General features: G+C 36.8%; 1 protein-coding gene across 5 annotated transcripts in view; it reads left to right on the forward strand.

The window, feature by feature from the left end:
* YIPF7 (Yip1 domain family member 7) overlaps positions 1-22,995 on the forward strand; it is a 154,099-nt gene that overhangs the window by 13,613 nt on the left and 117,491 nt on the right. For all 5 annotated transcript variants that reach the window (XM_060188112.1, XM_060188111.1, XM_060188115.1 and 2 more), the window contains exons 4-5: positions 12,459-12,606; positions 21,249-21,430. In XM_060188112.1, coding sequence (XP_060044095.1) covers positions 12,459-12,606; positions 21,249-21,430 — 330 coding nt within the window. The remainder of the gene's footprint in view (positions 1-12,458; positions 12,607-21,248; positions 21,431-22,995) is intronic.

Below are 22,995 nucleotides of genomic sequence, written 5' to 3' on the forward strand. Positions count from 1 at the left end.
CCAGCGATAACCCTGGAGGCAAAAAAAAAAAAAAAAACCTACTTATTTATAAAAACTAATTATTTATAACTAATTTGTTTCTCCACTATACAAAACTTCTTGTAGATCCTGAAATTTATTGTTTTGTTTTGCATTAATAATTTTTGTGCATTATTTTATTAATTGACAGTTATTTAAAGTTAATCTGTGAAGTAGGGATTTAACTTTATATTTTATTGAATTATTAACCAACTTCTACTGTAGCATTTATTGAAAATGGTCCTTTCTATTTCTCTGAAATGTTTCTATTATGCTATTCTAAGTTCTTATACATCCTCTCCTAGTAGACTTTACTTTATTAGTAAAGTCTGAATATAAAATGTACTAGATTTCCTTCTACTTTATACAGCTTAGAGAAAATGGTTAAATTGTTTTTCTTTTAAAAAAGTTTCTGTACTAACTGTATAATGATTTAGGAGAGAGTACCTAATATAATTTTGCATTTTGAATCTATGAAATTTCTAGACTCTAATCCAATATATTCTTAAAACCGGGTGACTTTGTGAAAGCCCCAAGCTTCATCTGTCTAAAAGATATGAAAAAGCTGTAGGCAATATTTCTAGGATAAGCTACAAAATAATATTTACTACTTTTTTACTGATTATCTGCCAACATAGTCTATAAAATTAGAAAGCTATGATAGCATTCTTATAAAAAAACCTGTTATTTGAGAATATGCTTATACACTGAATACTTATTTGTCTAAAATAGTGGTTTTTATGTATGAGTGGCAATTTTTGCTCTTTGGTAATATACAATCAATTTGTTAACATATATTTTGGAACAATAATAAAAAGTTAAAGTATGTTAGACCAGAGAAACTACTGTGATGTTTGGTATTTAAATTTGTAGCATAGCCTGATGTTTATATATAGAACAACAATACCACTATTTGCATAGAAAACAAAGATATTAATTCTTTATATCTAAAGTGTTGTATACTTTATTACCACTAGGTGACAGCAAAACAATGTTTTGCACTCAAAATTTTTAAAATTAATTAACTAATTAATTTAAAAAAGGAGACATTAACAAAACCATATTCTCACCACCAGATCTCTATATCCCATCCCCTCCCTTGATAGCTTTCCCATTCTTTATCCCTCTGGGAGAATGGAACCAAGGTTATTGTGGGTTGCAGAAGGTGGAAGGTCTGGCTTCTGTAAATGCTTCCCCATGAACATGGGTGTTGACTGGTCGGTCCATACTCCCAGTCTGCCTCTCTCTTTCCCTAGTAGGGTAGGTCTCTGGGGAAGCGGAGCTCCAGGACACATTGGTGGGGTCTTCTGTTCAAGGAAGTCTGGTCGGCATCATGCTGGCATCTGGAACCTGGTGGCCAAGTAATGAAGCTGAAGGACTGTCATTCCACACCTGAAGTCTCTGGACACAGTCTGAAGTGAAGCATGCTGGGGTGGCACTTGTTGCATTGATTAGGTTGTGATCAGTGAATGCAATATTATTTGATATAAATTGAGAGAAGCATGCAGGAAAGTGCTCCCCACCCTAGCATTCCAGGACTGGGGGAAATATAGTCTCTATAGTGGAAATGTGAGGTTCCTGCTGTCTTAGGGTTCAAGAAGACAATGGATAGTTCTTGTTATCATCACATTATTTGGTAATTGGTTTAACTGTGAAAAGTCCCTTTGTTAGGATTTGTTGTATAATACCCAAAATCTTTTATGTAGCTGTGCCACCAGTTGCTTCTGTTCTCCCTGGTCTAGGCTTTTGAGAGAGTCAGCATATCAAATCCTCAGCCTATGTATTAAAAAGATTCAGTCTGTGCTTTAAAAAGCTTGGTACATACAATTTTTCCCTTCTCATATTAAATAGTGATTTATATGACTACAATTTAATAGGAGTGTACATAAACACCATCCCCACCACCAAAAGACAGTGTCCCATGCACCCCCTCACCCCCCCCACCTCTAACCCCCCCCCCCCCCACTGCCGCACAGGGAAGCCAAATGTCTACCCTCCCTCTCACCACAGGGTTTTTACTTTGGTGCCCTACTCTAGATTTAATCAAATCCTGCTTTTAGTTTCCCTTTCTGTTCTTCTTTATCAACTTCTGTTGATGAGTGAGATCATCCCATACTCCTCTTTATCTTTCTGATTTAGCTCACTGAACATAATTCCTTCTAGCTCCATCCAAGATGGGTCAGAGAAGGTGGGTTCATTGTTCTTCATAGCTGCATAGTATTCCATTGTGTATATATACCACAGATTTCTCAGCCACTCATCTGTTGTTGGGCACCTGGGTTGCTTCCAGGTTTTAGCTATTATGAATTGTGCTGCTATGAACATAAGTGTACGCATAGCTTTTTGGTTGGGCATTATGGAATCCTTGGGGTATATCCCCAGGAGTGGTGTCGGGCTAGCCTGAGGGTGCTTCTTCCCAGCATGTGCTCTCTGGGTTGAAGAGAACTTGACCAGAGCCAACCTAGGCTTCTGCGTGGGAAAGGGATCAGGAACTAGGGTCTGGAGAGAGAGACTCTGGGACTTGAGGAGAGGGAACACACAATACCCTGCTGCATTTATTGTTCTGCCTTTAAATATCTTCTGAGATGGAAGTGGTAGGGTGGAAAAAGGAAGTACGTAGGATAAGGGGCGAAGTAGAAAAAGCTCTAACCAGTGGGGATTAAATGGTGGAAAACAGGATGTGACTAGGAGAGGGGGCGGAGTGGAAAAAGTGGGGATTAAAACCAGTGCTGGTCTCAAACAAACAATAATTATGTAAACAGACCACATCTTTAAGCAATGGGGCAAGGGGGAGCTGGCGTACTGCCCAACAGAGAGGAATTACTGGGTTTTATGGAAGGTCCATGTCTAGCCTTGTGAGAGTTCTCCAGACTGCTCTCCACAGAAGTTGGGCCAATTTGCATTTCCACCAGCAATGCAGAAGAAGGGTTCCTCTGTCCCCAAAGCCTCTCCAGCATTTGTTGCTGCTGTCCTTTTTGATGTATGCCATTCTCACAGGAGTGAGGCAGTATCTCAATGTTGTCTTTATTTGCATTTCTCTGACAATCAGCGACCTGGAGCAATTTTTCATATGTTTGTTAGCCTTTTGGATCTCCTCTGAAGTGAATGTTTTGTTCATATCCTCTGCCCATTTTTGGATGGGGTCATTTGCTTTGCTGTTGCTAAGTTTGCTGAGCTGTTTGTATATTTTGGTTATTAGTCTCTTGTCTGATGAATAGCATGTGAAGATCTTCTTCCATTTTGTGAGGGGTCTCTTTGTTTGTGTGACAGTTTCTTTGGCTGTTCAGAAGCTTTTCAATTTGATGTAGTCCCATTGGTTTGTTTCTGCTTTAGTCTTCCTTGCAATTGGATTTGTTCATCAAAGATGTCCTTGAGGTGTAGGTGGGAAAGTGTTTTACCAATGTTTTCCTCTAAGTTTGTGATAGTTTCTGGTCTAACATCCAGGTCCTTGATCCATTTGGAGTTGATTTTTGTTTCTGGTGAGATAAGGTAGTTCAGTTTCATTCTTCTGCATGTTTCAACCCAGTTTTCCCAGCACCATTTTTTGAAGAGAGTCTCCTTCCTCCATTTAATAGTTTGGACCCCCTTCTGAAAGATTAGATGTCTATAGGTGTGGGGGTTTAGTTCTGGGCTTTCAATTCTGTTCCACTGGTCTGTGTGCCTATTTTTGTTCTAGTACCTGACTGTTTTGATGATGATGGCCTTATAATATAGTTTGAGATCTGGGAGTGTGATGCCTCCATTTCTGTTTCTTTTCCTCATGATTGTTTTTGCAATTCTAGGTGTTCTGGTTCCAGATAAATGATTGTAGTTTTTGTTCTATTCTTTTAAAGAAGCTTGGTGGAACTTTGATGGGTATCACATTAAGTCTGTATATGGCTCTAGGGAGAATATTCATTTTGATGATTTTTATTCTTCCAATCTATGAGCATGGGATGTCTTTCCATTTCTTGGTATCAGTTTTTATTTCCTTGAATAGTGACTTATAGTTTTCAGTATACAAGTCTTTCACTTCTTTGGTCAGTTTTATTCCTAGGTATTTTATTGATTTTGCTGCAACAGTGAATGGGAGTGATTTCTGGATGTCTTCATCTTCAGTTTTAGTGTTTGCATAAAGAAATCACACTGATTTTTGTACGTTGATTTTGTAGCCTGACACCTTGCTATATTGCCTAATAACTTCCAGTAGTTTTCTGCTGGATTCTTTAGGTTTTTCTATGTATAGTATCATATCATCTGGAAACAGTGAGAGCTTGACTTCTTCCCTTCTAATCTGTATTCCTTTGATTTCTTTCTCTTGCCTGATTGCTATGGCAAGAAATTCCACTACTATGTTGAAGAGTAATGGTGATAATGGAATGTCTAGTCCCTGATTTGAGGGGAAATGCTTTCAGCTTCTGTCCATTGAGTATGATGTTGGCTGTAGGTTTGCTATATATGGATTCCACTATCTTGAGGAATTCCCTGTCTATTCCCATTTTTTTTTTTTTTTTAGTGTTTTGAGCATGAAAGAGTGTTGGATTTTGTCAAAGGCTTTCTCTGCATCTATTGAGATAATCATGTGGTGTTTGGTTTTGCTTTTATTGATGTGGTGAATGACATTGATTGGCTTACCTATGTTGAATCAGTCTTGCATTCCTGGGATAAATCCCACTTGGTCATGATGAACAATCTTTTTGATATGTTGCTGTATCTGGTTGGCCAAGATCTTGTTTAATATTTTGGCATCTGTGTTCATCAGAGATATTGTTCTGTAGTTTTCCTTTTTTTGTTGTGCCCCTATCTGCTTTTGGTATCAGGGTGATGTTGGCTTCATAGAAGGTGGACGGGAGTGTCCCTGATTCTTCAATCTTGTGGAAAATCTTTAGAGGTATGGGTATTGTTTCCTGAAGGTATAGTAGAATTCATTTGTGAAGCCGTCTAGTCCAGGACTTTCGTTGTTGGGGTTAATAACTGTTTCGATTTCTTTGTCTGTGATTGTTGTATTTAGGTTTTGTAGTTCTTCTTGGTTCAGTTTTGGAAGGGCATGTTTCTAGGAATTCTTTCATTTCTTCCAGATTTTCTACCTTGATGGCGTATAGTTCTTCATAGAAGTTTTGCATGACTTTCAGGATTTCTGTGGTGTCAGTTGTGATAGCTCCTCTATCGTTTACAATTCTATTAATTTGAGTATTCTTTTTTTTTTTTTTTTTAGTGAGTCTGGCTAGGGGTTTGTCAATCTTTTTTAATTTATCAAAGAACCAATATTTGGCTTCATTGATCTTTTGTATGGTTCTCTTACTTTCGATGTTCTTTATTTCTGCTCTAATTTTAATGATTTCTGTCCTTTTGGTTGCTTTCGGGTTCCTTTGGTCCTTTTCCTCTAAGTCCTTAAGGTGTGCAGTAAGGTTGTTTATGTGAGCTTTTTCTTGTTCTTTAATATGTGACTGTATGGCTGTGAGTTTCCCTCTCAATACTCCTTTTGCTGTGTCTCAAATATTTTGGTATTTTGTGTCATCATTTTCATTTGTTTCCAGGAACATTTGAATTTCTTGCTTGAGTGTCGCTCTGACCCAGCGGTTCTTAAGTAGTATGTTGTTAAATTTCCAAATTCTGTGACTTTTAGTAATTTTCTATTTGTTGTTAAATCTTAGCTTTACTCCACTGTGGTCTGAGAAGTTACTTGGGATGATTTCAGTGCTCTTGAATTTATTGATGCTGTCTTTGTGGCCTAACATGTGGTCTATCTTTGAGTATGTGTTTGTGGATTTGAAAAGAATGTGTATTCTGATTTTTGGGGTGAAGAACTCTGAAAATGTCCAGGAGGTCTAGTCTGTCCATCTCTCCATTTAATTCTCTTGTTACTGTGTTGTTTCTTTGCTTTCTTGATCTGTCTAAGTGTGAGTGTGGGGTGCTAAAGTCTCCCACTATTATTGTATTACTATTGATGTATTTTTGTAGTTCTTTCAGTAGGTGTTTGATGTATTTAGATGGTCCATAGGGATTCGGTCCATAGGTGTTAATTATTGTTAAATCTTCTTGCTGATTGATCCTCTAATCATTATGTAATGGCCTTGCCTATCTCTTATTACCTTATTTAATTTAAAATCTATTGTTTCAGAGAAGAGAATAGCTGTTCCTCCCTTTTTTTGTGGCCCGTTAGCCTGTATGATAGTTTTCCATGCTTTCACTTTAAGTCTGTGTTTATCTTGTTGGGTCAAATGGGATTTTTGCAAGCACCATATAGTTGGGTTATGTTTTCTGATCCATCCTCCCACTCTGTGCCTTGTGACGGGTGAGTTTAAGCCATTGACATTTATTGATATTATGGATTTAATGTAGTGCCATTATTCAACAATTTCTTATTTTCTCTGATATATGGCAAGTATTATAGTGATGTTCTTGTTTATAAGAGGTCTTTTAGAACCTCTTTCAGGGCAGGCTTGGTGATGGTTGTCTCCTTTAAGTATTGTCTGTCTGAGAAGGTTTTGATCCCTCCATCTAGTTTGAATGAAAGTCTAGCAGAATATATTATCCTTGGTTGAAACCCTTTTTCATTCAGGGCTCCATAGATATCTTGCCATTCTCTTCTGACTTTTTAAGAGTTTGGGTGGAGAAGTCTGCTGATAGTATTATGGGTTTTCCCCTGTGTGTGACTTTTTGTTTTTCTCTTGCAGCCTGAAGGATCTTTTCTTTATCCTTACTTCTTTTCATTGTAACTATGATTTATTTTGGTGTCTTCAGGTTTGAGTTGATTCTGTTTGGGACTCTCTGGGCATCTTGCATCTTGATGTCCTTTCTGTTGTTCATGTCTGGGAAGTTTTCCTCTATAATTTCCTCTAGAATGTTTACTTACCCTTCTTCTCTTTCTTCCTCTGGCAGGCCAATTATACGAATGTTACTTCTTTTGAGATCATCCCATATGTCTCTGTCGTTGTTTTCAGTGTCTCTCAATCTCTTTTCGAGCTCTTTTGTCTCTTTTTTAGTTTTCTCTAGCTCATCTTGTCTTGCTACTTCTGTTTTCTGCTTCTGTTAGTCTGCTTTCCCTTACCTCAGCTTTTTTCTTCAGTTCAGCTATTTCAGCTTTCACTTCTCTAATTACCTCATGGTACCTAGTATTTTCCTTGAGGGTCTCATCTATTGTTTCCCTAATTCTGCTAGCCCTTTCCTCCATAGTTGTCTTCATTTCTGTGATTATTAGGTTTACTATTGCTTGCATAGTTTTCTTATCTATGGTTACCTCTGACTGATTTGTAGTTTCTTCTGGTTTCCTGTCTTCATTGTAGTAGCAGTTTTATTTGCTCTTGGTTTAACGTTTTTTTTATTGATGTGTTTTTTATTTTTATGTTTTGTTTCTTCATTGTTGTGTTTTGAGTACAAGCCATGCTATACTAAATACCTTTATAACAAATGCAGTCACTAACCTCAGAAATTACAATAGTAACTGAAGCAAGGATTGAAGCAGTTTAACCAATACCAGTTAGCCAAACAATGCCTCCAGTCCAAGAAAAAATATCAACCAAATACAAATGAAAAAGAGACAGAACAAAAGGGATTGCAAGAATAGACAATTATACAAATCTACTCTTCACTGTAAATTCTAGGGGTAGCAAGAGAAGAAAGGGAAGTAGAGAAGAGACACACACAGAGTCCACTCTGAGTCGGATTTCTTCCCCAAAATAATTCACAAACGAGTATCAGTGATTTCAGAAAGCAGAAGGAGGAGGAAGGAAGAAAAGAAGACAAGAATGAGAAAAAAAAAAAAAAGGAAAAAACCAGTGATAGCAAAGAGGGTTTTTTTTTGTTTGTTTGTTTTTTAATTAGCTAGGAGGAGGGAGAAGGGTGATAGAGGAGGTAGGTAGCATGAAACAAGTTCCTCACACAATGGATAGGAGACCCAGTCACCCAGCAATGGAAAATACACTAAAAGTTAATTTTGGTCAACCTGAAGGGGGTGGGGGTAAGGGACAAGCGTGTATATATAATAGTGATAATAAAATAGAACAGAGTAAAAAAACCCTAACAGTCAGTCTGCAGCTTGGAAGGCACCCAATTGGCTCAGGCAGCCTGAGCAAAGACAGTCAATTGTTAAAACAACAACAACAACAAAAGAAACCTCCAGGTAGTCTTTCCCAGGTGGGGTTAGGCTCTGATTTTGTCACTCCAATTGAGCTTGAGAGGCTTAGAAAGAAGAAAAAAAAAAAAAAGGGAATCAGAAAAGAAAAGGATTGGAATCACACCCGTGGTGAACCAGGAATCTTGGTAAAGAAAAAAGCTCAGTGGGGAGCCTGCTAATAGCAATTCTCCAGCCCCTGGGGTCTGGTAGTTTTCTTTCATATCTTTACTTAAAGGACACAATATCTTGGGTTTTTTTTTTTATTATTGCAGAGTAGTATTCCATGGGATATATATATCCCATAACTTTTTTAGCCAGTCATTTGATGATGGGCATTTAGGCTGCTTCCTCTTTATGGCTACTGTGAAAAATGTAGCTATGAACATAGAAGTGCATTATATCCCTTCAAATTAGTGTTTTAATGTTCTCTGGATAAATGCCTAAGAGTTGTGTTGCTGGGCCAGACCATTTTAAAATAACTGCTAGTCCCTGTAATTCCTCATGAGTTTCCTATGCTATAGTTGTGTTGTAAGCTGATGATATCAACTGTATGCTAATTATGTGCACATGGTACAACCTTCTTTTTGCTTACTGTCAATAAAGTATAGCTTATTCTCAACATTGAGCTATTTAACAAATTACATTAAACATTGTTTCTTAAACTTGCAAAAATCATGTTTTTCATTTGTATGTAGTGGTGGAAATAAAATAATACAATATGGAAGTTGAAACACAAGTGATTTTCTCACTACTAACTGAGCTAGTCAAATTCAGTGTAAAAATGGATGTGGAATGTAAAAAAAAAAAAAAAGCATACTTTCTATCTCTCTATGCCATAGCAATCACCAAAAATTTCTCATGATATTTCATGTGTAGAATGTCAGCTTTGCAATGTATTTAGTCAGTCTGTGCCACAGTAAAAGAATTTGAACTCTACCTTTTGTTTGACCATAGGGGTTAACTAATCTTGGAAAATGAGACAGTTATTCATATTGGAGAAGTGGGGCTCCATAGAAGCAAAATTTAACTATTAAGATATTTGATATATATATGTATATGTATGTATATATATTCAAATACAGTAGTATAATTGAAAGCATGTTGTTTTTTTTTACTTTCATACAATCTCTCCTTATTTCTCTAATTTCACTTAGTTCCTGTCAAACATTTTTAAATTCTGTTTCTATAGATTTGACTTAAAAATTTTTTAAATTGCACAAATAAGTGATATATGGTCTTTGCCTTTCCCCATTTGACTAATTTCATTTTGCATAATGCCTTCAGGGATCAACCAGCATTTTCTTCTTAGTTGTGACTGAAAGATATTCATGGATATAAATATAGCCATATATGCAGCAGATCTTCCTTACCCACTCAGCCTGTTGCAGACATTTGACTTGATTGGATTCTTGTGGATAATGCTGTAGTGAATATGAAGTGCAGATTACCTCTTTCACTTCCTGCTTTCATTTCCTTTAGATATATACCCAGTTTGGGGACTGCTGCATCATATTCCACTTCAATTTTTTAAAAGGAATCTCCAACTATTTTCTACAGTGGTTTCACTACTTTACATCACCAGTTATGCATAAGATTTCCCACATCCTAGTCAACATTTTTTTTTTTTTACTTCTTCTCAGTCATTCTGGCAGGTGTGAAACTGAAGATGATTTATCTTATTATGGTTGTAACTTAAATTTCCCTGCAAGATATACATATTTTCATGTATGTACCTGTTGGCTATTTGTGTATCTGGCAGGAAAATAAAAAGGCTATTAAGCTACTGAGATATTCTGCCAACTTTAGAACAGCTGTTTGGTGTTGGTTTGATTTTGTTTCTCAGCATGTTTGAGTTCATGAGTTAGGTTGTTCAAATTTGTAAGCTAGAATTTTGTTTTTTATCACTAGTTATCTTACTAGAAACAAATTACTTAAACTGTCAAAATCTCAACCACTTGTGCACAATTTAGGAACAAAATAACAATCTTTGTCTCATTGTGTATCTACAAGAAAACAATCAAATTCTGTGAGGTTTACAGAAAAATTTATTAAAAAGCACTTTTGTTCTTGAGATGAATGTACTTCACAATAGGTTAACTCCATTTTTTACTAGCCTTCTTCTCACTCTTTTTGAAAATTGAAACAATAGAAAGTTAACCAACTTGATTATTAGTTCCTAAATAATGAAGTCATGTTCTCCTCATTGAGTATCCTTTTTGTTTCTTTTTACTCAGTATAGAGTTTACACACTTGATGAGAAAAATAAAAACTGATGGGGTATCAATATTTCTATATGCAAAGAACATCATGTGTTTCTATTATAAAAATGTAAGATACAGAATTTGGCAGTGGTGTGTATGAAGTAGAAGTCTAAATTTTTTGGGAAACTAGGAACTAGAGTAAAAATTGAAAACTGCTAAATGAGTTAGAACCCACAGACTGTACTAATAACTCTACTTATAAAAGAGAAAGTTTGGCCTGTTTCAAAAATTTCTCTGTTAATACAATACTTCTACCATACAGAGCATCAACCTTATTAATTATGTGTGCATGATATGATTACTTTTATTTACTGGCTTTCCTTGTTGAGTTTTATGTAGTTGGCATAGAATTGCTTGTCTTATCAGAAAAGATCAGAGTAAGATCACAGACCTATACTAACTTTATTTTAGATGTTAATGCTAATTTAACAATCATGAAATGTTGCTACTACAGTATTTCTGAAGTTTTATCAATAAAAATGCAAAAGTAATATCTAGATTTGGAAATTTACATCCAGTTTAATTCTTTATAGAAATTCATTTCCCAAAATTCGGTACAACTTTAAGCTTTTATTTGCAGCATAGACAGGAAATTTTTTATTGGTGTGTTAAGTAGTGCAGCTAGTAGAACTTATATATTACCATGTGCAATGTAATATAATATCATATAATATAATATAAATTTCTTCCCTCCTACCTTCAGGGGAGAAGCTTCACCCTTTCTCTTTCTCTCTGCCTGCCCCTCTTTTTCTCCAGTTTCTTTCCTTTTCCCCAAATGCAGATTCTTTTTTCTGCTTCATTGGGAAGGGGAATTAATTGGTTTCCAGTAAGTTGTTGATACATAGATTCAAGCTCTCACATTTCTTTTTGTTTGTGTGTTTTTTATTAGTGATTTTATTTTAATTTATTTTTTATTTTATTTATAAAAAAGGAAACACTGACAAAACCATAGGATACAAAGGGTACAACTCCACAACACAATTCCACAACCACCAGAACTCTGTATCCCATCCCCTCCCCTGATAGCTTTCCTAGTCTATCCCTCTCGGAGTATGGACCCAAGGTCATTGTGGGATGCAGAAGGTGGAAGGTCTGGCTTCTGTACTTGCTTCCTTACTCCCAGCCTGCCTCTCTCTTTCCCTAGTGGGGTGGGGTTCTGGGGAATCAGAGTTCCAGGACATATTGGTGGGATTGTCTGTCCAGGGAAGTCTGGTTGACATCATGGAGCTTCTGGAACCTGGTGACTGAAAAGAGCGGTAACATATAAAGCCAAACAAATTGTTGACCAATCATGAACCTAAAGGCTGGAATAGTGCAGATGAAGAGTTGGGGTGGGGTGTCTCTGTTTTGTAGATAATTAGTAGTAACTGTCTGTAAGACTCTCCCCAAACCCAAGTCCCTTTCCATTATCATGCACCAGGACTTCACTGCCCCTCTATCCATCCCTTTCCTTGCTTCCCCAGAGTCCTTTGCTTTGGTACAATACACCACACACAGTCCACGTTTCACTGTATGTATCTCTTTACTTACTTACTTAATTAATTTCTTAATTTATATCTCTATTAACAAAGAAATAAAAGAGAGAAGAAAGAAGAGAGGAGGGGAGGGAAGGCAAAGCAAAAAAAAAAGGTAGTAACCAGGAGTGGTGGAGTTGTAGTGTAAGCACCAAGGCCTAGCTAGAACCATACTGGGAAAAGATTAAAAAAAAAATCAAATTAAATTACAAAAAATTTAGTGTAATGGAAGTGTCAAAACGTACTTGTTTAAGGTTACTGCTTACTACATAATGCCTTATATTATAAAAATAGTACAAGTTAAAATGTAAGTAAAAATTCAAAGTAGAATCTGACTGAGTTTGGAGTACTGCATCAGAGTAAAAGTCTCTGGGTGGTGGGTGAGGATAGATTTTCAGCTTCACTGTGGTGGGGGGAGACGGGAGGGACACAGATCTTTGGTGGCTGGAATGGTGTTTAATTAAAAAAAAAACAATTAAGTAAATTAATTATATATATGTTAACATTTAAGGAATATTGCTCATGTCCTTTTCTAGGTATTTATATCACCACCTCTCTTGTTCTTTCTGTAGAACTTGGAATTAATTTTGACCACATATGGCAAAAAACCTTGACAGTGTTAAATCCATTGAAGCCAGCAGATGGCAGCATTATGAATGAAACTGATCTCACTGGGCCAATTCTGTTTTGCATTGCCCTAGGAGCCACCTTGCTTCTGGTAAGCCCCAACTACAATGCCTGCTCTTTGTGTCATTTAAAAACAGATTTTTTTTTTGTACATACAGGGAAAAAAATCAGTCAGTTCTTTTATATAATAAACATTTAAATTTAATTCATAACTTCATTTTATGGATGATGAAAAATTCATTCAAAATCACAGAACTGTACTCCTGTGTGTTAAGATTTTAAAAATGTGTAAATTATTCCAAAAATAAACCCTAAAGTGATTTTTTTCAAAAAATTTAGAATTATTATATCCAGACTGTCAATCTTAAAAAGTTTAAAGTTCACTTGTGTTTAGGAACTATAGGCTTGCAATTTATTTTTTGCTTTTTTGTTATATTTCTACCTTGACAGTGGATCATTTTTAAAAAAATATATTTTATTGGAAGGATTAATGGTTTGCAGTCAAAGGTAAAGTACAGTAGTTTGTACATGTGTAAAATTTCTCTGTTTTCCACATATCAATCTAAGCCCCTTTAGGTCCTCCTCTGCCAGTGGATAATTTTTTTTCTCTTTGCTCATCATCATCGTCATCTTCTTTTTTTCTTTTTACTATCTTTATTTATTTGATAGAGACAGCCAGAAATTGAGAGGGAAAAGGGGAGATACAGAGGGAGAGAGACAGAGAGACACTTGCTTCTCTGCTTCACCACTTGCAAAGCTTCCCCCATGCAGGTGGGGACTGCAGGCTTGTACCTGGGTCCTTGTGCATTGTAATATGTGTGCTCAACCAGGTGCACCACCACCTGGCCCCCCACTCATAATCTTCTCTATTGGGTTCTTCTCTAGAATTTTTTTAAAAATATTTTGTAAAATATGCGCTCATTTAATTTCTGATTAAACCAATATGAATCAGTGAACTTGCAAGGATAACTTTTGTGTATGAAATTCTTTCATTTTTAAAAAAAATATATATGGGCATAATAATAGTAAGAACCACCAAACAGGCGAAGAAAAAAATTCCTACTGAAGTTAAATTTAGGTAGGTAATTCACTGTTTGTTAATATAGTTATTGTAGTTTATGACTTAGGAAAAAAAATGTTTCTGGTCCCTGTTGGGACTTTGCCATTGTGGGCTCACTTTCTCAGAGAGAGAGAGAGCTAGAGAAAGAGAGGTGGGGTGTGAGTCAGCCACTACAGCTCGGAATCTTCCTCCATTGCTTTATGCTTGCATGTAGTGTACCAGGGCCTGGAGAGCTGGTTGCATATATGGCAAAACAGGCACCCTTCCAGTTGAACTATCTTACTAACTCAACTCTCCATAATACATTTCATTTTTAAAGTTTTAATTTGTCTAGCCACAAAGAGATAATACAAAAAGGTAAATTTTAGAAAAAGTATATAATAGCTATTCAGTTTACTTTCTTCTCTTACAGCAATACACTTTCTGTGAAATAGTTGTTTTTCTCAATACAGTGACATTAAAATGTAGCTATAAAATGGGGACAGGCGTTGGCATACCCGCTAGAGCACAAGCATTACCATGAGCAAGGAGCAAGGACCCAGGTTCAAGCTCCCAGGTCCTCACCTGATGGGGGGAAGCTTCACAAGGAAAGAAGAAGCAGTGTTGCACTCTTTCTCTGTCCTCTCTCACTATTTTTTTTTTTTTTTCCTAACAAAAACCAAACCAAAAAAGCTGTCAACAGCAGTTATCTTGTCATTCAGGCACCAGCCCCCTGTGATAAACTTGATGGCAATTAAAAAAAAAAAGTAGATATAAAATACATCTGTAACTAAATAAATTTACACTTTTAACTTGTTCATTATGCAGTGTCAATCAAATACTGATAGCAATTTAGTTTCTGCATAATAATATGGTTAATAATCATATTGTATTTATCTAATACAATAATATTTAGTGATAAGATCTTATTTCTTCATTTATACCACAGCAAGTGCAAATATTCTGTAAATAAAATACTACATCAACTAGAGTTTTAATTTAGTCTCTAACCTCCCCTCTGTTGTTGTCACAGCAACTTAATAATCTTAGATTAAGCTTCTAAGTAAGGCTATGTCAATTAATCAAATAGTCAGAAACAATCAATTTAATATATTAACTTGTCTTTCTTTTTCTAGTGATCTGTAAATAACTGTTGTTTGTTTTTTTGTAGAAAATACTGCCATTATCATCTCTTCGAGAAAAGCATTAATCTTATTGTGACTTTTTTTTTTTAGAGTACAACTTTTTTAGAATAGCCTCTCTTTGTTTTAAGTACAAAGCAACATGGACAAAGTAAACAAACAAAACTGAGAAAATTCAATCTTCATTTTTGTTGATAGTAGTATTCTTAAACCTCTGTTCCCTACTTCTAGGTCTTCATTTCTTAATTTGAAGACAAAATGAGTTTATTTAGTTGTTCTTGTTTCCTTACAGTTAAAAAAATATTTAGAAATATGTGAACATGTTTAGTTCCTAAAATTTGTTTTATATTTTATTAAGGAAACAAAATTTACAAGACTTTTTTTTAAAAAAAGAAATCAAACATCACTTTAATTTTGCCATTGGGTGTGATTATTTCAGAAGAGATTTTGTTAAATATAAAGCAATAAGAGATAGTAGAGTAGTGCGGCAGATGCATGCTGGGTCCCTAAATATAAAGCAATAAGGACCAAATAATCCCAACAACCTCATGGGACCAACTTAGTTAGATTTATCTCAGTATTAATTTGAACCTAAGCTTACTATACTCTGAATAGCTAGAATTAAGATGTAAAAGGTGATGATTTCATGGGATGTGTGCACTAAAAGCAGGAAAAAGGTAAGTTTAGATTTTGTTCTGCTGGAATAGGACACTGATAGGACTCCCTTGAGAGGGTAAGAGTCATTAAGACAATGCCTGTATTTGCTGTGAAGAAGTCCTGTGGCAAGAAGCAAAGAATAAAAGAAAACTAACAGAGTTAGAACTATATCTCAGTGAATAAGGTACATGGCTTTCCATGCAATCAGCCAGGTTTGAACCCCAGAACCCTAAGGGAATGACAAGGCATCTGGGGAAGGTTCAGTGCTATGGAATCAGCCTCATGCCCACCCACCCTCCAACCTCAGCCCTTCTTCATCCCCATCTCTCTTATCTGAATGAAAAAAAAAAAAAAAAAGCTTGGGAGAGATGAAATTACATATGCTCAAATTAAAAAAAAGAAAAGAACAAAGGACAAAAAAAATCCAAGTTTATCCCTATTATGTTTAATTTTTGCTAGATGAGGAAGCATATGACAATGGACAATGGCTTAATTTTGCCTTAATGTCTAAGGTGTGGGGGATACTTTTTAGGATAAAAGATTCAAATAACCCTTGGTCCTTATTTTTCTTTTCCCAAACATATAGTTCTGACTAAATTGACATTTTAAGATCAATAAAATCTTGCTGTTAAGTTATGAATAGCACTTGCTCTTTGCCAATTAACCAAGTCCTTTAGAACCAATATTCTGTTAGTTGAAAACACTGCAAATTCAGTAGATTACCTGCAGCACTTTCCATTTGATGTGCAACTTAAAGGTAGCATTGGGAAATGGCTGGGCAGTTTTTGCAAAGCACAAAAGGAAGCACCTTGTACACTTTGGGAGGAGTTTTAGGAAGGTGACCACACCTAGGAAGCTATAACCCAATAGCAATCTATCTGAACTATTTCTTGAGAGTTTGCTTGGAGATTCTAGCAGGGGAACACAGCTATCATATACCCTGGACTCATGGAGCAGTGAGGGAGGAAGGGGACACCCGCCTAGCCAGCCAGATCAGCCTAAACAACCCTGTTGATCAGTGGGGTGACAGATGTCACAGCCAGATCACTCTCACATCCTACCTAAACTATTTCTTCATCTCACATGTATTCTTTCTGTTCATATAATTTACCTTATACACAGTGAGGTCCTATCCCCAAGGTGCGCACGTGTGTGTGTGTGTGTGTGTGTGTGTGTGTGTGTGTGTGTGTGTAGTGGAAATTCACTAAGAGAATCTGATAATACTCTTCCCAGCTTAGTTTCTCAGTTTGACTGTTGGTATGCTTCTAAGACCCCTTCTGTTTCATTGGTTTAATCCCCCCTGCTTAACACTGTATTCTATTTACATAACCACTGTTGACTAAACACTGCCCTTCCTGCAGGGTGTTGGTTTAATCCCCACTGGTTCACAATGTCTTTTTGCTCCGCCCCCTCTCCTTGTCACACCCTGATTTTCACCAATCTCTTTTTGCTCCACCTTCTCTACGTCACATCCTGTTTATACCCTACTTGGCGAGTGTATATATATATATATATATAGACAGGATTGTGATGATAGTTAGTTTTAGATAGGATGGCTTAGATTGTGCAGCATTCCACATGAATAAAGAGATACCACTGCCCAGCTCAGCCATGAGTCTCTGGTTGTCTGTCTCCCGCCCATGAAGCCAGCCTGACATTTGACATTTTTAATTAATTGCTACTCTATTATACTTTAAACTTCCTTCATTGTGGTGATTGCTTACATGAACAATTGATACATAAGTAAGATCAATTTGTGTCAGTTATGTGAGTGTTGTTTTTGTTTGATTGTTTGCCTTCCTAGCATGAAGAAAGACTTAAAATTTCCGTACATCATTCAACATAAATCACAAAATTATAAGCATATCACTCTGAACCATACCCTTCTGAGATAAAGAGCATATCTGAATATTTGCTTTTAAAGTTATTTTTGCTTTCTCTAGTACAATGAATATATTAGCTTTTCATTCCTACAAGGACAGTACGGTGAAGACCCTAAGAAAAAATTGAAGTTAAGTAGACATATAACATTTATTTTCCATTTCAATTGAAAATCTGTTAGAATTTGAAATAAATTAAAAAGTGACAGTGAGATCCTGCCAATTGGAATTGCAATTTAAATTGGAAAAACTAATGAAAAAAGAAAAAAAAAGAGAGAAGATGAATGTCACTTACTAATGCAGAAAGGGACAGTATTACCACACATAGTTTCAATTATTCCACACTTCCTCAAAATTGCTTGGACTCTCCCACTACTAAAAAGACCTCCTCTGAGGGAAGTGCAGTGTGGAACCATACTATTGTAGACTCTTACTGTTAGAGAGAGTGCAGGAACAAGAGGCCTGCAACCTCTGTTAGATGAGATGTGGTAACTTTGTTTTGTTTTATCACGTTTTCCCATTCCAGTAGGGAAATGGTAGGACAGTTTTTTGTTTTTTTTTAACGCACATAAGGAAGCACACCTTGTATGCTTTGGGAGCACACATAGGAAAGTAGCCCAATAGGAAAGACAGGTATCTCAGTAAAGGAACCAGAAGCTAGCCCCACATGTGTGACTATGATCAGAGATTTAAGAGAAGAAATGACACATGGCCAGTCCTTGAACTCTCCCTCTCTCTCCACAACCCTTGTGGATCTGTCTCCATGAGTTTTTTTTTTTTTTTTTTTTTTTTTTATTTAAGAAAGGATTAATGAACAAAAACATAAGGTAGGAGGGGTACAACTCCACACAATTCCCACCACCCAATCCCCATAACCCACCCCCTCCCAAAATAGCTTTCCCATTCTCTAGCACTCTGGGAGCATGGACCCAGGGTCGTTGAGGGTTGCAGAAGGTAGAAGGTCTGGCTTCTGTAATTGCTTCCCCGCTGAACATGGGCGTTGACTGGTCGGTCCATACTCCCAGTCTGCCTCTCTCTTTCCCTAGTAAGGTGTGTCTCTGGGGAAGCTGAGCTCCAGGACACATTGGTGGGGTCTTCAATCCAGGGAAGCCTAGCCAGCATCCTGGTGGCATCTGGAACCTGGTGATTGAAAAGAGAGTTAACATATGAAGCCAAACAATTTGTTGAGCAATCATGGATCCCAAGCTTGGAATAGTGGAGAGGAAGTGTTAGGGAGGTACTCACTGCAAACTCTAGTGTACTTCTGCTTTCAGGTATATATTTTGCAGTAGTTTATGGATACGTGTGCACATAAGCTCTCTCCCACAGAAACTGGTGTATATCTAGGTTATGGGACTTTGTTAGAAAGTGAACTACCTGAGATGAAATTAGAGTGTACTATAAAAGGAAAGGTCTTACCCGAGTAATGAAGCTGAAGGGTTGTCATTCCACACGTGAAGTCTCTGGATACAGCCTGAGGTGAAGCATGTTGAGGTGGCAATCGTTGCTTTGGTTAGGTTGTGATCGGCGGATGCAATATTATTTGGTTTGGATTGGGAGATGCATACGGGAAAGTGGGCCCTCTCCAAGGGTTCCAGGACTGGGGGAAGTAGGGGCTCTATAGTGAAGATGTGAGGTTCCTGCTGTCTTAGGGTTCAAAAAGACAATCGATAGTTAATATTATCATCACATTGTTAATTGGGTTAACTTTGAAAAGTCCCTTTGTTATGGTTTGCTGTACAGTATCCAGTATCTTGTATATAGCTTTGCTATTGGATGCTTCTAATCTACTTGGTCTAGGCTTTTGAGAGAGTCCGCATATTAAATACACAGCCTATATATTAAAAAGATTCAGTTTGTCTTTTGAGAAACTTTGAGACATACAATTGATTTCCCCCTCTCATATTAATTAACTACTGATTTATATGTCTACATTTTGCTAGGAGTGTACATAAACACCATTCCCACCACCAAAGGACTGTGACCCATCCCTCCCGCCCACTCCCACCCCCCAATGGCCCAGGAAGCTACATGTCTACCCCTCACCACTGGGTTTTTACTTTGGTGCCCTACTCCATGAGCTTTCTCTGCACCCTAATATTCTCCTGCACTGCTCTGCCTCACAACTTTGTAATAAAAACTTTGAAATATGTAAGACAAACAAACAATCAAAAAAACCTGCTTGGGATCTGGAAGATGAAGCTGTGGGTCATTTGACACTGCAACTATACCTAGTCAATTAAAATATTAAGTCAAATGATTTTCTAATACATGAAGTTGATTTGAAATTGTACCTATTTTCTAAGTGGAGCAATCTTATTCAACAGAGCATGCATAACTAATGTGTTTCTTTCAGCCGGCCCATTAGCTTTATTTCAAAATGTAGTCATAAGATACAGAACCACTCAATAAGAATTTATCATGGTTAATGCTGGAGTGAATTCTGCTCTCATAGCCCAGGGGCGTTTTGTGAAAAAAAAAATTGGTAATGATCAACTTCCCCAACTGCAGAGGAAGAAATCAAGACAATATCATTAGCTTAACATTAAAATAGTGGTAGCATTCTTCATTATCTTTAAGTAATTTTATAATAAGTATCTCTTTATTCTTTAAAATATAGGAACTTCATAGATAACAGCCTTAGAGAAGAAAAAAAAAATTACAGCTGAAAAGCTCTCTGAACCCATTTACCAGATTCTTTGTTGTTGCATAATTCACACATGTGCACAGGCACAAACTCACAGCCTACTGACTGTTATCAAGAACTTCTAATCAGCTTAATGTAAATATAGAAACTAAATGCATGCTTTACTGGACTCTGGAATCTCCAGGTAGTAACCACTAAACAAACTATCCCCTGTTGAATTAATATTAGATTTTCAGATTGGGTTAATTAGGTTACTTTAGCTTTCAGTTCCTAGTACCTTGCTGTTGCTGTCTGGTTGAATAAATCCTCAGAAGATCAGTGGCACATTCTGAATTTTCTTTAAAAATACCTCATAAAATTCATTACAAGTTACTTTGTATAAATTAGCTTTTCATAAAGTGTGTTAGGCGAACTATCAAGAGACATTCATGAAAACAAAGGAATTCTTTGTTCAGGTAAGTTTGAGATATACTGTGTTACATAAGCTCCAGAATTTAGGCCTTGTAAAGACCTTTGCAGATGTTAAAGACCTTAGCTTTAGACCAGGCTACTTGGATTTAAAGCCTAGTTCCACCATTTAGCATATTTTACTTCATCTCTCTATAACTCAGCTTCCATATTCATGCAATTGCTTTATTTACTTCCTTGTTGTGAGCCTTAAGCATGCATACTTCTACCACTACTAGGGCATACTTTTTCATTCTTTTTTAAATATTTATTTATTCACTTTTGTTGCCCTTGTTTTTTTATTGTTGTAGTTATTATTATTGTTGTTGATGATGTCATCGTTGTTGTTGGATAGGGCAGAGAGAAATGGAGAGAGGAGGGGAGGACAGAGAGGGGGAGAGAAAGAGAGACACCTGCAGACCTGCTTCACCGCCTGGAAAGCAACTCCCCTGCAGGTGGGGAGCCGGGGGCTCGAACCAGGATTCTTATACTGGTCCTTGCGCTTGGCGCCACCTGCGCATAACCCGCTGTGCTACTGCCTGACTCCCTACTATTAATTTCTTTCCATTCTAAACAGAAACAAAATTTCCGAGACCAAATTGGAATTTTTTTTCATTAATTTATTTAATCATCCAAATATTCAACAAATAAAAGAAGATAATACATTTTCCATAGCAATCTTGTTGCACTTCAAGGATAGTTTGGGGTGTTTGTTTTCAGACTCTGTCTGATTTCATATTAAATCCAGTGTTTTTTTTTTTCCAAAATTTGTAAGTCGCTTGATGATTGTACAATAAAGATAGAAAAACAGACTGATCTGATTTATTCTAAAGTGCCCTCTGCCTTATTGGCATTCTGATGACCTCTTCTAGTTTGTCCAGACTATGTTATGTTCAGATTGTCTTCTTCTCATTGTTTCAGGCAGGAAAAGTTCAATTTGGTTATGTGTATGGAATGAGTGCCACTGGTTGCCTAGGGATTCACACCTTACTAAATTTGATGAGCTCTTCTGGAGTGTCCTATGGCTGTGTGGCAAGTGTCCTGGGTTATTGTCTACTCCCCATGGTCATCCTGTCCAGCTGCTCCATCTTCTTTTCACTGCAGTAAGTGTCTCTATGTGCTAATTAACCCCACATGTACAATCACCACCAAGGTTCACTATACCAGTGCAATTGTTAACCTATTTTTTAATCATTTTGATAGTGAAATTGGGGGAGCTGCAGTTATTACACACAACTCAAGAAAGTAGGTCAGTTTTGGCTCAGGTGCGGCTTCTATTTTGATGTTTTTAAAAACAAGTTAAACTTGTCTTTAAAATCATCACATTTTAAGTTTTAAATTGTCACACTTTTTTCATTTGAACTGTTGTCATGGGCAATATAACGACTACAGAAGATTCATTTGTTTGATTTTGGAAGAAAAAGTGCCTGGTGAACACTGACAATTACTTCAGCTCCCAGGCACTCTGCCTTCTAGGCAGGAAGCAACTGTTCTTTCCCAGCTGGACTCCTTACAGCACAGAGTTCCCAGGAACCCTGATGATAATAGTGTGAGAGAACTTGATAGCATATATGCTCAGTCAATAATTTTTGTTGTTGTTGTTGTTTTTACTTCCTGAGCAGTCAGGATTTGCATTTCAAAGTAATTAACAAGGGCCCTAGGGTGTATTTCTGTTGGGTTCTCATCCAGGGCATTTAAATATCAGTGCTACATTGGTTGAAGAGATCAAGTAATAGCATAGCCCTGTTGTTTTCGATGGGTTATGTTGTTTTCACCGGGCTGGCTTCACGGGCGGGTAACAGATGACCAGGGACTCATGGTTGAGCTGTAGGCAGTATCTCTTTATTCATGCAGGACGCAGCACAATCTAAGATGAGCTAAGCTAAACTCAAGGTACTGTAAAACTCACAATGCTGTCTTTATATATACTTGCCAAGTAGGGTGGAAACAGGATGTGACATAGAGAGGGTGGAGAGAAAAGTGACTGGTGACAATCAGAGTGTGACAAGGAGAGGATCAGGGTGTGACAAGGAGGGGGCGGAGCAGGCGAGAATCCTATCACTGAACCACCAATGCCCTGGAGGGAGTGCTTTATGTAAAAGTGATTTATGTAAATAGACCAAAGCTTTGAATGGGATTAAATCTATCCCTATATAGGCATATGGTTAAGCAGAAGCCGGGGGAGCTGGCACACTATCCAACATAGCCCTATGTCACCTACCATGCCTCAAAACCAGTTAGACATAAACATTTGCTTTCCAGGCTCATTCTATCTCATCTACAGGAGACACTTTTGCAGTTTCTCAGCTGATTCACACATTAGGTTATTAACACTACATTGGACGTGATTATACAGGAAGAATTTATTAATAACAGAGGTATATGTCTTAAGAAGGCTTTTAACACTTTTTAAGATATAATCTCATATTTTTTTCATAATATTATTAAGAGTAACCTAGTTGGAAATGATTTTTTTAACATGGTCTCATTTTGAAAGTGAAAATTTTGGGAATAGCTTAGAGAAAGTAGTTATTGTTTTTATTCAGCATTTTAAAGGAAGAATGCAATAGATAGCTTGGATGTATAAAAAAGCAATGTGAGTCACAGGTAAGTTCTTTTATCCCTCCAGTCTTTTCTATGGAAAAATCCTCTTTTTTTTTTTTTTTGC

The sequence above is a fragment of the Erinaceus europaeus genome, chromosome 3 (genome assembly GCF_950295315.1).
Source record: "Erinaceus europaeus chromosome 3, mEriEur2.1, whole genome shotgun sequence".
Taxonomy (NCBI): domain Eukaryota; kingdom Metazoa; phylum Chordata; class Mammalia; order Eulipotyphla; family Erinaceidae; genus Erinaceus; species Erinaceus europaeus.